General features: G+C 45.1%; 3 protein-coding genes and 1 long non-coding RNA gene across 4 annotated transcripts; 3 read left to right on the top strand and 1 right to left on the bottom strand.

Moving 5' to 3' along the window:
* On the top strand, positions 1–2,964 carry LOC136186720 (uncharacterized). Its single transcript, XM_065974182.1, has 10 exons — positions 1–1,332; positions 1,383–1,463; positions 1,561–1,648; positions 1,706–1,827; positions 1,879–1,967; positions 2,022–2,161; positions 2,218–2,303; positions 2,362–2,445; positions 2,495–2,762; positions 2,812–2,964. The coding sequence occupies exons 1-10, from the start codon at positions 37–39 to the stop codon at positions 2,862–2,864; spliced, it is 2,307 nt and encodes a 768-aa protein (XP_065830254.1). The 5' UTR covers positions 1–36; the 3' UTR covers positions 2,865–2,964.
* Positions 2,965–3,497: 533 nt separating this feature from the next.
* Positions 3,498–3,810, bottom strand: LOC136185613 (uncharacterized). The gene is made up of 2 exons (XR_010669581.1): positions 3,749–3,810; positions 3,498–3,699 (listed from the first exon to the last, which is right to left on the bottom strand). It is a non-coding gene; the product is annotated as an uncharacterized lncRNA (long non-coding RNA).
* An 822-nt stretch (positions 3,811–4,632) lies between these two features.
* On the top strand, positions 4,633–7,927 carry LOC136186790 (SRSF protein kinase 3-like). The gene is made up of 18 exons (XM_065974252.1): positions 4,633–4,845; positions 4,959–5,035; positions 5,235–5,313; positions 5,365–5,584; positions 5,633–5,729; positions 5,780–5,844; positions 5,905–6,013; positions 6,065–6,152; positions 6,210–6,297; positions 6,366–6,472; positions 6,517–6,655; positions 6,702–6,935; positions 6,987–7,153; positions 7,205–7,312; positions 7,360–7,429; positions 7,478–7,570; positions 7,627–7,660; positions 7,713–7,927. Exons 4-18 carry the CDS (start codon positions 5,491–5,493, stop codon positions 7,870–7,872), a joined length of 1,653 nt encoding a protein of 550 aa, XP_065830324.1. The 5' UTR covers positions 4,633–4,845; positions 4,959–5,035; positions 5,235–5,313; positions 5,365–5,490; the 3' UTR covers positions 7,873–7,927.
* An 11-nt stretch (positions 7,928–7,938) lies between these two features.
* On the top strand, positions 7,939–13,970 carry LOC136186789 (isoleucine--tRNA ligase, cytoplasmic-like). The gene is made up of 35 exons (XM_065974251.1): positions 7,939–8,096; positions 8,152–8,227; positions 8,280–8,393; positions 8,450–8,536; positions 8,591–8,673; positions 8,729–8,780; positions 8,835–9,048; positions 9,121–9,269; positions 9,334–9,429; positions 9,478–9,600; positions 9,652–9,743; positions 9,806–9,904; positions 9,966–10,092; positions 10,149–10,222; positions 10,272–10,361; positions 10,427–10,531; positions 10,585–10,671; positions 10,726–10,809; positions 10,866–11,010; positions 11,062–11,182; positions 11,233–11,324; positions 11,503–11,580; positions 11,634–11,755; positions 11,809–11,911; positions 11,972–12,055; positions 12,108–12,243; positions 12,290–12,375; positions 12,428–12,487; positions 12,538–12,633; positions 12,694–12,867; positions 12,919–13,116; positions 13,176–13,239; positions 13,292–13,347; positions 13,488–13,704; positions 13,752–13,970. Exons 1-35 carry the CDS (start codon positions 7,981–7,983, stop codon positions 13,811–13,813), a joined length of 3,762 nt encoding a protein of 1,253 aa, XP_065830323.1. The 5' UTR covers positions 7,939–7,980; the 3' UTR covers positions 13,814–13,970.
* The last annotated feature ends 108 nt before the right edge of the window (positions 13,971–14,078 follow it).

Genomic DNA, 14,078 nt, shown 5'->3' with positions numbered 1-14,078 from the left:
TTCCTCGTCGATCAATGGCACAGTGACAAAGCAACGATGGAAAACATTCTCGGCGCCCAAACGACTGGCTCGCGTCGCCCTTTCCCCTACACAATGCCCGCAAACGTCAACCGGGCGTCCGTTTCACCTCAAAAAATATCGAAACCGACCGACGACGACGACGAACTGAACGACGACGACTTCATCCTCGCCTACGATCGTGCAATGACGCAGGCGACGGCGCCAAACGTCGAAGAGGCGACGGTAAGCGAACTGATGAACGAAAACGACGCAACAGATCGTCGAGGAGAGGAAAACCAACTCAACGCGCTCAAGGGAAAAGTATTCGAATACGAGAAAGATATGGAAATGCTGCGCCAAGACATGTCGCAACGGGAGAAAACGGCGCGCGCGCGCGAAGCGGCGACACAGGCGAAATATCGCGAAGAAGTCGATCAGCTGTGTCGCGGAATGGCCGAGCGAGATCGCAACATCGAAAAATTGAAAGCGATGCTTCAGTTCGAGACGCGAGAAAAGGAGATCGCCGTTCAAAAGACGAAGCAGATGGAAAAAGAAAGGAGAATCTCGACGAATCAGAATCCGAGTCAAAATGGAAGGCGAAAAATCGTCGTGGGAACTCGAAATGGGGACGCGAGAAAAGCGAGTTCTTTTTCCAGTCAAGGCGTTCAATGCGAGTTGAGTGATACGAAAAGAGGAATATCGTCTCCCTTGCGTCATCGTTTCGACGACGAGAGTTTAGCCACTAAGCTCGTGATGTCGCCTCCCAGTGAAGTTTTCTCCCTGCTAAGGCCTCCCTATAAGGCGAAATGCGCCGGAACTGTGTTCTCGTTGAAATTTCCCGCGCCGGTCGAAACGAAGCGAGTTCTTTCTTTTTCGACGGCGGCGGCGAATTCGCTCGACGAGACGAGTGTCGATTTCGAGACGCAATCGTTTCGGGCGCACGTGATTTTGAATCAGATTCGCGACGAGTCCGTCGAGTCGTTCGTCGGGACGGGAACCGAATTGAGACTTCTGCCCTTCATCGAGAAATGCGTTGCCGGATATTTGTCCAGTGCGACGACGCAGAGTTCGTCGGAGTCGACGGCTGCCGCGTCGAAATCGACGTTGACTTCGTCCGACGAAGGGGAATTTGTCGACGAATCGCTCGTGTGCCTTCTGAACTCTTTGCTCGTTTTGAAAACTCTTGTTTTGTATAGCGAAGCGACGAGGAAAGTCCTCGTGGGATCCGCCGCGGCTTCCGATGGAACGCCAAGCGCTGAGTTCTTTGGCAGGAAAGGAAGGGAAAAGAATTTGTTTGCGCCGAAGAATTGTAGCACGCCACAGCAAACGGCCGTAAGTTTGTTTGCGTAGAATTCGTACACGTAATAGAAATGGGTTGTTAGATGGAGTTTGTTGTGAATGGTCAGGAACTGGAGCCTCATCCTCTCCTTGGTGGAACTCGATTTCTTTGTGCCAAACCAAAGGTAGGGTTAGCTAACACTCCTAAAAGACATTCTCATGTCTCATATCAGTCGTTCGAACGCTCTAGTCTTAGAGTACTTATTCAAATAATTGAACTAGGGTAGCTGTCAAGTTTTACTTCCCGATGTGCTAACTCCAACTGGGAGCGTGAATTTGGGTGGGAATGGACATTCGCGAGAGCGCCTAGGTTAGTGAGTGCATGAGTTGATTTTGTAGACGGTTTATGGGCGTGTTTCTTTCTAAGGGTCCTGCCTTTCTTCTCTTTGCACTGATAAAGGGAGGAGGTCTTATCACGAGAGCTCTGAAATTGAGACGGCTTCGGCTGCTCTAATGAGCCACCTCATTGATTTAGCCAATTCCAAACAGGTGCAGTTAATTAAGTCGTCTACGTGCCTTCGAGCGAGATTGTTGCATTAGGACGAAATTTTGGAAGTCCAGTTGGCAGTTCCTTTGCTTTGCCTGGAAATTCTTGACCAATTAACGTGCATCAAGAAGGACCTTGAACGGTACAGGCTCTAGAAAGAATACGCAGTGTCAGATCAATGTGATCTTTTTATTAGTTTTGTGCCTCTTATACGGGAGGGAATTTTTGTCTCGTGCCTTTGCACTGGACACAGTCTCTTGCAAAGTGCCGTCCTTTTAATGCTTTATCATTTGGTGGAATCAAGCGCCGTTGTTGCCAGTCTTTGCTCAGAGCCAGGCAAGCGTAAAATGTTTGTATGTACACTCTTAATTAATTAAAAATTTGAAATTTAGACTCGCCTACTCTGCTAAAAGTTCTTCAGCTAATGGAACTGAGGGAAGAAGAAAACGTATTGCCACTTCTAGAATTAAAGATTAAAGTGAGATAGCTCCTTTTTAATTAATTAAACGGGGAGTCACTTGCTCGTTATCTAATAGGTTATACACGTTTTGACTGGGCTGTGGACTCTTGCCTCATCTCTTACAGTACCAGTACAGCTGAGTTCATCTTCAGCTTCTAAGGTTAGTGGAACGAGTTTCTCTCCACCAGCACATTGACCACCACTTCTAGATGGTTCGAAGTCTCGTCCTCGCTTTACACCGAGAGCTAATGGCTTTGATGCCTTGTTGGCATCCGTCTTTCTCGTGTCAAAGTGATTTGGACAAGACGAGGCTTCTGTTTCTCCAAGAAGGAAGTTCGTTGCTTTGTCTCATTTGGTGCAGAGACAGTTCCTTTGGGAAGTATCACGCGGGCATGGCACAGTACGTTCACGTTGTATGCGACCTGCACAAACTCTTTCAAGCGATGCTGAAAGAGGGAATGACAACGAAACTGCACGGTAGGCAGAAGAAATCATTAATTAATAAGGCGAGGCTCTATTTCCGTAGTTGCAAACATGCAAGAATTGCTGGAGCTGGGCGAGTTCTCACAGAAAGAATAAGAGCAATTTAATTTGCCGTGTTTATAAAATAAGTGTTGGGTTGCGTTTTTTTTGAAGACAAAACAATACAGTAATGGAGTTAATTAATTTTGAGAAGTCCCGTATCGGCCTACGCGTCGCGATGTCTTCAAATCTCCGAAAAACGGTTTCGCTTGGTAGGGATACGCGCGCACGCGCTAGACCGGACAACATACTGGGCCCTCGAGCCTACTAAATCTTTCAGGTTGATACGGGAGTCGTCTAAACACGTCAGCTGCAAAGAAGTCTGCGTCCAGGACCTCTAGCTGCTCAGAACTCGGCGCAGGCGAAAGCAAAGACGCCTCTTCGCCTGTCGAATGCATCAGAGACGCCTCGAAGCGCGCCGCTCTCTGTAGCGCGGCAGATTCATCACCATTCTCTTTTTCCCTAGATCTACGTCTACACCTCTTTGTTTCGCTAAAATCGTCCTCGCTGATGTCCCTACAGAGTTCTGCTGTATTTTCCGAAACCTGCTCTAGCCTCTAGGTCTGAAAACGAAATGGCGAGCGTCGAATCGCGGGAAAACGCTTGCCTCTGCCTTCCACGTTGATCAATTCGGTCAGAAAACCATCCGAGAATCAAATCTGGGCGAATGCGCGACGGCCACGTACACGATCAAGTTGCGCACATTCGATTTTATTTCGTACAGTACATGCACTCATGCAGAAACCTATCGTGTCCACTGTATTTTTCGATCCTTTTTCGTCGTCGTTCGTTCTTTCGTTCTTCCGCGGGCCTTCTCTTTTCGTCGATCGTTTTTCTTCGTCTTCGTCGATCGTTCTCTCTTCGATCTTCGTTTCCCTTCAGCGCTCGCGATCTAAAAATCAAATCCCAATTAGTCACTGTCAAAATATCGTTCTACGTACCTTTTCTGAATGCGTCCGTATTAGCATTACCCGAGCTACACCACGGGGAGGTTCGGACGCTTCGTAGCTCAAGGCAGCCACCGCAAAGCAATGGCCACCCGTTCCAAAAAGTTTCGGGCGAGTTTTGACCTCATAGGCCACCTCAACCAGTATCCGCCTGGACGAGTAGTCGACCCCTAATACCGAGTCCCCCGGCGCGACGATACCTGACCACATTGGTAAGCACGAAGCTAAGAACCAGGGCTTCTGAGGTGGAGAGCGGCTGACTACCGTTTGTAGGAGTCGACAGGAAAGGACGTGCAATGCCCAGATCGAATTCTCCTGAGCCAGATCATCCGCAATCTAATCGTGCCAGTTGGTGAGAAAAGTGCCGGCAACCAGACCGCTTGCGACACCCCCTCCGAGCCGTACCCACTCTGCCTAACGCAGGCCGTGCTCGTTTGGCAACAATAAGACATGTAGGCGATCTTTCTGCTCAGTGCGTGAACCGAGGCCGAAGCCCCCCATCGCCCTGCTTAGAGGCTCCGGCACGGGATTAATCCGTGGGCCACGCTGATCCAACGATCCAGACTTCCTTTTGCCGATACTCCCGAGCCAGTCCGTCAAGGATGAGACGCAGATTGCTCCACGCCGCACCCACCCTAGGCCGCAACTGAAGGAGAATCGGTGTGCACTTCCCTTTTGAACCGTGTAGCTCCGCCCAGCGCGCTCATTGGTCCGTTGAGGTCACGTTGGGTTCATCTAGCGCTCTGGTTGGTTCCTCGAATAGGTGCGAATATTCAATACCGTTTGACTATCGATTGCATCATGATCATGGTCAGCAATTCTATTCTTGGCAACGAATGATGCAAGATTTCTCGCCTCAAGGTCAAGATGGCGTACGATGCCTCGTGGACCTCGCGTTTCTTCTTCTTCGCAGTTTCGTCTTACGTTTCGCTGTGCATTATCGTCGATTGGCTTTTTCGCGGGCTTGCCGGACGGCCCGGACATCGGGGAAACGAACACGCGAAGCAGAACGTGGCGTACGTAGATCGTAGACAAAGAAAACGGCCGATTTCACGACGCGGGAGCCAACAACGATGCAAATTACGGAGTCGGTGAGCGTATGGGCGATCGGGTGCCCGTTTTTCGCAATGAAAAAGGCGATCTAGCTGTCCATGCACCCGGACCTACCGTCGCCGCGATATCACTTTCGCTTCGTTTTTTGCAGTGATCTACGACTACGAAGCGCTTCGCAATCGATAAATCACGCTCAAATTTGAAGAAGCCGTGCGAATATTGGAACAGGCACGCTTTGGGACCCCCCGAATCAATTAGCGCATTTTCTTTGCAAATTTTGACTCGCACGAACCGTTTGATCGCGCGAGGTTGTTATATTAGCATATTAGAGTAGATCTAGCGCGTTTCGTTGGAGATCCGCGAGGGCGCGAGGTCAAGATTTTTAGCATCCCTGAACTATAGCACACGGTTTTAATAATTATTGCAGATGACTCGGCCTTTCCCTTGCATTAATTATTGCAATAATTATTGCAAGGTAAAAGAAGGAATGACAACGAAACTGCACGGTAGGCATAAGAAATCATTGAATATAATAAGGCGAGGCTCTATTTCCGTAGTTGCAAACATGCAAGAATTGCTGGAGCTGAGCGAGTTCTCACAGAAAGAATAAGAGCAAATTAGTTTGCCGTGTTTATAAAATAAGTGTTGGGTTTGCGTTTTTTTGAAGACAAAACAATACAGTAATGGAGTTAATTAATTTCTCAAGACGCGAGAAGTCCCGTATCTGCCCACGCGTCGCGACAAATGACATAATGTCTTCAAATCTCCGAAAAAAAGGTTTCGCTTGACAGCGACGACATCAAAAACCGAATCACAACTGTTTAGCGGCAGCGAAGCACTCGAAAAAGAGGCGCAGCAAGGCGAAAGGGCGACGCGACAGAGGGATCGAGGAATCGACACCGCACGAAAGCTTCTCTCGAAGGTGCGCGCGCATCCCAACGCAAAGAAACACGAAGAAAAAAGCGTCGACAGGTCGTCAGAGGAAGAATTCGAATCGACTGAGGACGAACAGGAGGACCCTGAAGATTATTGTCGGGGTAAGCCCTGGTTATTATATAAGAGAAAAGAGGCGTGCTATTAATTCTTTCTCTTTCAAGGGGGATACCATCCTGTCAACATTGGAGATTTGTATAATGAGCGATATAGCGTCATTCGAAAATTGGGCTGGGGTCATTTCTCGACCGTTTGGCTGAGTTGGGATATAAGGTAGCAACGGAATCGTTTTCGTTTTTGAATGTTGTTGGGAATGTCTCTCAGGGATAAGAGATATGGGGCTCTAAAAGTTGTGAAGAGCGCGTCTCACTACGCAGAATCGGCCCAAGATGAAATCAAAATATTAAAACAAGTGATTCTAGTGGTCGTTTAATTAACGCGTTAATTGATAACGATATTTCCTTTTTAGGTTAGAGACACGGATCCGGATTCGATTGGTCATCGCTATGTTATTCAGTTGCATGATCAATTTCGGGTGCACGGGATACATGGGACACGTAATTCTGATACGTGTATCTTCTTCGTCCATTGATTGCTCTCTCTCCCTCTCTCTCTTTCCACGTAGATCATGCTATGGTATTCGAAGTTCTTGGCCACAACCTGCTGAAAATGATAGCCAAATCGGACTATATGGGAATAAGCTTGGCTGCTGTGAAAAGAATAACGAAACAGGTACAACGATTAATAAATACTGCTGAATACTTTTATTTGTTTAGGTTTTGTATGGTCTTGACTACTTGCATACGAAATGTCACATCATTCACACTGATATCAAACCCGAAAACGTTTTGGTATGCCTGTCTGAGGATGCGATTAAAAGGTTGGCTTCATCTGAAGTGACAAGCAAATCAGCAGGTACAATAAAAACCAAGAATGGAGTTAAATATTTAGTTATTTTTAGTGAGCAATATTCCGTCTCAGCTCAAAGGTCGTCTTAAAGGTAGGAGTGCCAGTGGAAGTTCGGCGTCGTCGAAAAGAATGAGCAAGAACAAAAAGAAGAAGATAAAGAAGAAAGCGAAGCTGAAGCAATTGCATGAGGACAAAGAAAACGACAGCACAGAACAGCCAATTACGGTTGAGTCAGTTGCAGTCGAAGACAATCCAGAGGAAGCGGAAGAACCTCATATTACAGAAAGTACATACTAGTACTAATACTTAAACGGGATTTTTTAATTTTTGTTTTGAGGTGGTGGCGAGGGTGTTGAGGACATGCAGACTTCTACTGACGAGCCTTCAACACTTGCTGAGCACGTTGTTGATTCTGCAGCCGCGGATTGCCTATCACCTGATTGGGACCCCTTGCAATATCCAATTGACATCAAAATTGCTGATTTGGGAAACGCCTGTTGGGTGGTAAGGAAGTAATCAAAAACGATTTTTTTGAGTTAAGGCTTTTCCCCTAAGGATCATCACTTCACCGAACACATACAAACCCGTCAGTATCGTGCGCCGGAAGTGATACTAGGAAGTGGCTATGGGCCGCCAGCTGATATATGGAGCCTTGCCTGCATGGTTCGATTGCAAATAATAAATTGATATTGCTTATAATAATTTTATAGGCGTTTGAATTGGCCACTGGCGAATATCTGTTTGAGCCTCACTCTGGGGATCGCTATTCGCGAGACGATGGTAGTGAAGGGTAGATTGGTTTTAAGTTTAATTTATTATTTGATGCAGATCATTTGGCTCACATCATTGAGCTTCTTGGTCACATGCCAAGATCTTTTGCTGTCTCAGGAAAATATAGTAGAGAATTTTTTACTAGAAAAGGTATAGATTATTACTGCATTTTTAATTTCATGCGACGACGATCTTAATTGATTTAGGAGATTTGAAAAATATACACGACTTAAAATTTTGGTAGCTACTTATTCACGAAAATCTTGTCGTTTAATTTTCGGGTTTTGTTTAGGGATTTGAAAAGTGTTCTAGTCGATAAGTACGAATGGAGTTCAGAAAATGCAAAGTCCTTTGCAAAATTTTTGTCACCAATGCTTGAGAGTGTTCCGATGAAGCGAATTCAAGCTGGGGAGGCTGCCCTGTCTCCCTATCTAATAGACACCGTTTTATAAAGCACGGCATGAGAAATTCTCAACCGATGAAAAGAATGAAAATGTGTTCCCATGACGTGTATTGGTGTGGACATGATTCGAACACGTGGAATTCACGTGACCTAGAAAATGTCCTCTTTGCCGGACTCGCTCAACTTTCCCAAGGAGGAAAAGAAAATTCTCGCCCTCTGGAAGGAGTTGGACGCCTTCAGGAACTGTCTTAAGCAATCGAAAGGGAAACCGAGGTGCGTGGGGTCCCTTCGAGGGAACGTGATCGATCTGATCATCTCACGGCCGTAGATACACATTTTACGACGGTCCACCGTTTGCAACAGGACTTCCGCACTACGGGCACATCCTTGCGGGCACAATCAAGGCAAGAAAAGCACGAATTGTCTATTTGTATAGCGGTAATTCTGCTCGCGAAGGATATTGTGACTCGATACGCTCATCAGACGGGGCATCACGTCGAAAGACGATTCGGCTGGGATTGTCACGGTCTGCCCGTCGAATATGAAATCGATAAGACTCTGGGAATCACGGTAGATCCACGCCTTACTGTTACATTTTTGGTCAAAAAATAAATCAATCAATTTAGGGTCCAGACGACGTGAAGAAAATGGGAATCGAAAAATACAATTCTGAATGCAGGAAAATCGTCATGAGATATTCCAAAGAGTGGGAGGTGAAAAAATCTCAATTAATTTTCAAAGCATACTAACTGTAACAATGTCTCTAGTTCATTGTCTCGAGACTGGGCAGGTGGATCGACTTCGAAAATGACTACAAAACCCTTTACCCGTGGTTCATGGAGACTGTCTGGTAAATATCAAATAGAAGGAGCTTGGACTGGGTGTACTAATTTCAATGTTATCAGGTGGGTTTTCAAGCAGCTATTTGACAAGGGCTTAGTCTACAGGGGATTCAAAGTAACACCAGAAAAAAATAAATTCAGAATCAAATTATTGATTATCGGTGTCAAGGTGATGCCGTATTCGACGGCTTGTTCCACTCCTCTCTCCAATTTTGAATCGAATCAAAACTACAAGGACGTGACGGATCCGGCTGTCATTGTCAGTTTTCCATTGGACGAATCTCCCGATGTGAGCATCATTGCCTGGACGACGACTCCGTGGACGTTGCCTAGCAATCTGGCCGTGTGCGTTCATCCAACGCTGACGTACGTCAAAGTCAAAGGCAAGGGAGAGAGAGAAAAAACGAAAAATACCCCCCATAATAAGAGATCCTTTCTGTTGAATTTTTTTCTAGATAAATCTACGGGAAGGATTTATATCATGATGGAGAAACGTCTCGAGGCTCTATTCAAGCACGAAGACGAGTACGAGGTGCTGAAACGGTTTCAAGGAAAAGAACTGGAAGGAAAATCGTACGAGCCTCTCTTTCCATACTTTGCAAAGGTGAAATCAAAGTCAATAATAAAATGCTCTCTAAATAACGAAAACACGTGATTGACCAATTAAGTTTAAAGAGGAAGGCGCTTTCGTTGTTCTAACTGACACATATGTAACGGAAGAAAGTGGGACGGGCATCGTTCATCAAGCACCGGCCTTCGGAGAGGTAACCACGTGGCCGTCACGATGTGTATCAATTTTTTCCCCTCTCTAGGATGACTACAGAATTGCTATTGCCAAAGGCGTGATCAAGAAAGGACAGAAATTGCCCTGCCCTGTCGACGATACGGGAAAATTTACCAGCGAAGTCACTCACTTTGCCGGAAATCACGTCAAAGTAAGATTCAGCGCAACTTTATTTATTAAAAACGAGGACGTCGCGCGTTAGGATGCCGATAAATTTATTGTCAAGCATTTGAAAGAGAACGGACGTTTGGTTCATAGTGGAACGTACAAGCACAGCTATCCATTCTGCTGGAGGTATGTTACTACACAGATGAGCGCTGGCTTATTAGTAAAGGAATTCTATTTGAATTAATAAGATCGGAGACCCCTCTTATCTACAAGGCGGTGCCGAGCTGGTTTATACAAGTGGAAAAGATTGTTGATCAGCTATTGGCTAATAACAAAAAATGCTATTGGTCAGGTTCATGGATTTTGTTGTTTTTAGTAGAAACCGAGGCTTTTTTTTCATGTGGGTAGGGTGCCTGAATTTGTGAGAGAAAAACGTTTTCACAATTGGCTGGAGTCGGCTCATGACTGGGCGGTTTCGAGGAATCGCTACTGGGGAACGCCCATTCCCATTTGGATTAGCGACGATTTTGAAGAAGTGGGAAAAGAAAAGAAAAGAAAAAGTGAAATTATTTAATAATTGTACGAATTTAGGTTGTCTGCGTCGGCTCAATCGATGAACTGGAAAAACTCTCTGGCGTCAGAATCAAAGATCTTCATCGGGAAACGTAAATCAGCATCAAGACAAATGACATTTTTAAAAAAATGCGATTATAGCGTCGATTCGATCACGATTCCTTCCACAACTGGCCGCGGCGAGTTGAAACGAATTAGCGAAGTGTTCGATTGCTGGTTTGAATCCGGAAGGTAAAACGGTAGCGCGTTCTACATCGATTATTGATTATTGACTACCTGGTTGTCGTGGACGCTAGCATGCCGTACGCTCAGACGCATTATCCCTTCGAACACAAACGGGAATTCGAGTCGGCATTTCCAGCCGATTTCATAGCGGAAGGAGTCGACCAGACACGTGGCTGGTAAACACGCAAAAAAACAAATGCCTTTGTTGTACCCTATTTACCCAATAAAGGTTCTACACGCTCCTCGTCATTTCGACCGCTCTCTTTGCAAAACCTCCTTACAAGAATTTGATTGTAAACGGACTTGTCTTAGCCAGGTGGGAGAACAAGCAGATGAGGATACATATATGACTTAGCGTACACGCATCTAGTGACGGTCGAAAAATGAGCAAAAGACTGAAAAATTATCCGGATCCGCAGCAGGTGGTAGACAAATATGGAGCCGATGCTCTAAGGTTATATATTTTCCTGAGGTCCCCAGGGAGTGAAGAGATGTTGTTTTTTTTGTTAGGCTGTACCTAATCAATTCGCCGGTTGTTCGCGCCGAGACGTTGCGTTTCAAGGAGGCGGGAGTGAAGGACGTCGTGAAGGACGTTTTTCTTCCTTGGTACAACGCCTTTCGATTTCTCTTGCAAAACGTCGAGAGATTTGAGAGGGTGGGTAAACTGAAAATTCGATGGCGCCGTCTTTGAACTTCGGGGGGTTAGGAGAACGGATCAAAGTTCAAATACAACGAATCTGAGACGTTGACTTCGGAAAATTATATGGACAAGTGGATCGTCTCCTTCGCTCAGAGTCTTGTCAAGTTTATGAAAGAGGAAATGGCCGGTACGCTGGAGAATGACGCCGATTGAGAATTTTTTATTTTCTGTGCTTAGCTTATCGGCTTTACACTGTTGTGCCTCGTCTTGTGAAGTTTATTGACATGCTGACGAACTGGTATGTCCGTTCAAACAGGAAAAGGATTAAGGTGAGTTTTTTGAGGATGAAATCGCTTGGCTCTAGGATGAAAGCGTTGATTGTTCTTGATAAAAATGTATGAGGGATTATAACAAAAAACTGATTTAATGAGACTGAGAGCCATTTATGCTTATAGTTTAGTAGATACGGCAGTTTGGAGGGGGTATCCTATACACTGATTTTTTTAGGGAGAAACAACGAATGAAGATTGCCTATCTTCGCTTCAAACCCTCTTTGACGTATTATACACAATGATACGAATTATGGTATTTCTTTTTTTTCGATGTCCACCCCCTCGATGTTGGAAATAATTGGTTAGGCTCCCTTCACGCCTTTTCTAACCGAGCTGCTCTACCAAAATCTGAAGCATCTGATCAATTTCAATCCAAGAAAATGTCCCCACACTCAAAGCGTTCACTATCTCATGTTCCCCGAACCAAAGTAAAGGAATAGATAGATACATGTAGACACTGTTCTCATCCTCCCTTCTACAGTGAGAGCCTCATTGATCGCGACATTGAGAACGCAGTGCAGAGAATGCAGGCAGTCATAGAACTGGGCCGAGTGATTCGAGACAGAAAAACGCTTCCTACGAAAGTACTTCTAGAATCATAATATTTTTTCTAATTGATTTTTGATCCCGTGTTGCGTCAAAAGTATCCCTTACCCGAAGTCGTTGTCATACACAAAGACGAAAAGTTCTTGACTGACGTCCAGCACCTTGAAGGATATATCAAAGAGGTGGATAATTAATAAAGTGCGTGTAATTCGTGTTGGAGGTTTTTCTATTTAGGAATTGAATGTCCGCTGCGTTACAACGGCTTCAGACAGAGAAAAGTACGGCGTCAAATTGAGAGCCGTTCCCGACAGTCAAGAACTGGGGCGGCGACTGAAAAACGATTTCAAAAAAGTTGCAGATGAAATAAAGAGTAAACCGACGATACCTCGTGCTACTCTTCGGAATTTTTTTTCTAGAATTGACTGACGAGCAACTGAAAAAGTTTGAGGAAGACGGGAAGATCGAAGTGGCTGGAATTACGCTTGGATTAGGAGATATCAAGGCAAATGAGAAGTCAATTTAAGATCTTCTGTGAATTCTCGTTTGGATTGTAGGTTGGGTACGTGTTCTCTGGATCTTCTGCTTCGCAGTATGAAGCGCATTCAGACGGAAACGTAAGAGAAAGATCTTTTTTTCCATAAAATCCAAGCATTCAAACTTTTAGGTTCTTGTACTTCTTGACGTCACTCCAGATCAATCTCTATTGGACGAAGGTGTTGCAAGAGAAGTCGTCAACAAAATTCAAAAACTGAGAAAAAGCGTATGCAATGAGAGCAAAATAGAAGGCAGGACGATCTCTAATCTTTTTCTTCTTCTTCAGGCCAAGTTGCAGCCTTCTGATGACGTCGTAATTGTATACGAAGTCAGTGGATCGGCTCGTCTTAACGACATTGTGTCAACGCATCGGGAATACATCGAAGCCGCTACAAAGCAGCCACTCAAAAGGAAAGGAGATCCACTTTCAGGCCAGCTAGTCATTGAAGAGAAAGCCCCAGTACTAATAGCTATTATATCGAATGTCCTGCATTTGTAGTTGCTGTTTTAGATCAAAGGCATTTCGGGGTCTTTGCTTCATCTGTGGATTTACAAACCCATGGATGGTCCGTCGTCTGACGAGCCTCCCAATTGCCTCTATTGCAACGTGGCTCTCCTTTGCGACGGCACAGCCACCTATGGTACCATCCTACTGGAGAACCCAGTAGGGAAAAATTCCATTGGCACTCGAAATGACTTAGCCAAGCAGGTTAAACATATGGAATAAACTTTTTAGAAAGAATACGTCTAGTGTTGTTTCTGTACTAGATTGGACTCCTGTTCAATTTGAGGGATCGCAAATTTCACCTTAGTTGCGCCGACGCCAGCCTTGGTACATCAGTTTGATATCCTACAGCGCTATTAGTTGAATCCTTGTTATTTAGACAGTACGTTTAGCCCCACGTCTCTGCACAAGCGTCTTGTGGTGGTTCGAGTTGAGGTTAGTTCACTGTAAGAGTGTCCTTGGCATCCTAGAAATTATTGAGCAAACGATATCCCGTCATTACGTTTGTACGTTCGTTCCCTGTAGATTGGAACTCTTCGTTTTGCATTCGAATTTTTTACTCTGCCTTTCTATAGAACGACAGGACGTCGGAAGAGATACTGCGACGTGACATTTCTGGTCCCGTCGTTCCTTTTTTGAACGTGAGCGGTGATGGAGACAAGGTCAAGGGATGCGTCATTCTCAAGAATCCTACCAATGGAGTTAGGATTAGTATCTCTTCTCTAAAAAAGCTTGTAAGAGGCATAACCGGATTTAAAACAACGTCATTGTCAGGAAAAGTAGTGCTTGCAGGTACGTCCAAACGCAAAGCGCAATTCACGTATTTATTGATTGATTAGGCGCTCCTTTTGATGATCCAACGCAAGTGGCGGAAGTTTATGCAGCTTTTCTGAATCTCTAGTAAATCCTTTGCCTACTGCTTGCAATTATGTCTTTTGGAAATTGAAACTCGATTTCTATATGCACTTGACGTCATAGGATCGAGACTTGCATGAAAATTCGCTATTTGCCAACGCGATCAATCAATATTGGCAGCGAACGCGCGTTTTTCTGTCGGATGCACGGTGCCACGTAAGTGCATTTTATTTACTGCGTACAGAAATGCCACGAGACACTGAAAAGCGACATTCATTCCATTTGAATTTCAGTTCTCGTTGACGTCACAG

This window comes from Oscarella lobularis, chromosome 4 (assembly GCF_947507565.1).
Source record: "Oscarella lobularis chromosome 4, ooOscLobu1.1, whole genome shotgun sequence".
In the NCBI taxonomy this organism is placed as follows: Eukaryota; Metazoa; Porifera; class Homoscleromorpha; order Homosclerophorida; family Oscarellidae; genus Oscarella; species Oscarella lobularis.
This window is presented reverse-complemented; position numbering and strand designations above follow the sequence as displayed.

Excerpts from the sequence above, each read along its gene's own strand:
- LOC136186720 (XM_065974182.1), top strand. The coding sequence starts at position 37 with ATGGAAAACATTCTCGGCGCCCAAACGACTGGCTCGCGTCGCCCTTTC. Across the intron at positions 1,464-1,560 it reads TTCTTTGTGCCAAACCAAAG|GGTAGCTGTCAAGTTTTACT; the intron begins GTAGGGTTAGCT and ends TAATTGAACTAG. Across the intron at positions 2,162-2,217 it reads CAGTCTTTGCTCAGAGCCAG|ACTCGCCTACTCTGCTAAAA; the intron begins GCAAGCGTAAAA and ends TTTGAAATTTAG.
- LOC136186790 (XM_065974252.1), top strand. The coding sequence starts at position 5,491 with ATGGAGTTAATTAATTTCTCAAGACGCGAGAAGTCCCGTATCTGCCCA. Across the intron at positions 7,313-7,359 it reads TATGGAGCCTTGCCTGCATG|GCGTTTGAATTGGCCACTGG; the intron begins GTTCGATTGCAA and ends ATAATTTTATAG. Across the intron at positions 7,430-7,477 it reads TCGCTATTCGCGAGACGATG|ATCATTTGGCTCACATCATT; the intron begins GTAGTGAAGGGT and ends TATTTGATGCAG.
- LOC136186789 (XM_065974251.1), top strand. The coding sequence starts at position 7,981 with ATGTCCTCTTTGCCGGACTCGCTCAACTTTCCCAAGGAGGAAAAGAAA. Across the intron at positions 9,270-9,333 it reads TCTTTCCATACTTTGCAAAG|TTTAAAGAGGAAGGCGCTTT; the intron begins GTGAAATCAAAG and ends TGACCAATTAAG. Across the intron at positions 10,093-10,148 it reads TTAGCGACGATTTTGAAGAA|GTTGTCTGCGTCGGCTCAAT; the intron begins GTGGGAAAAGAA and ends GTACGAATTTAG.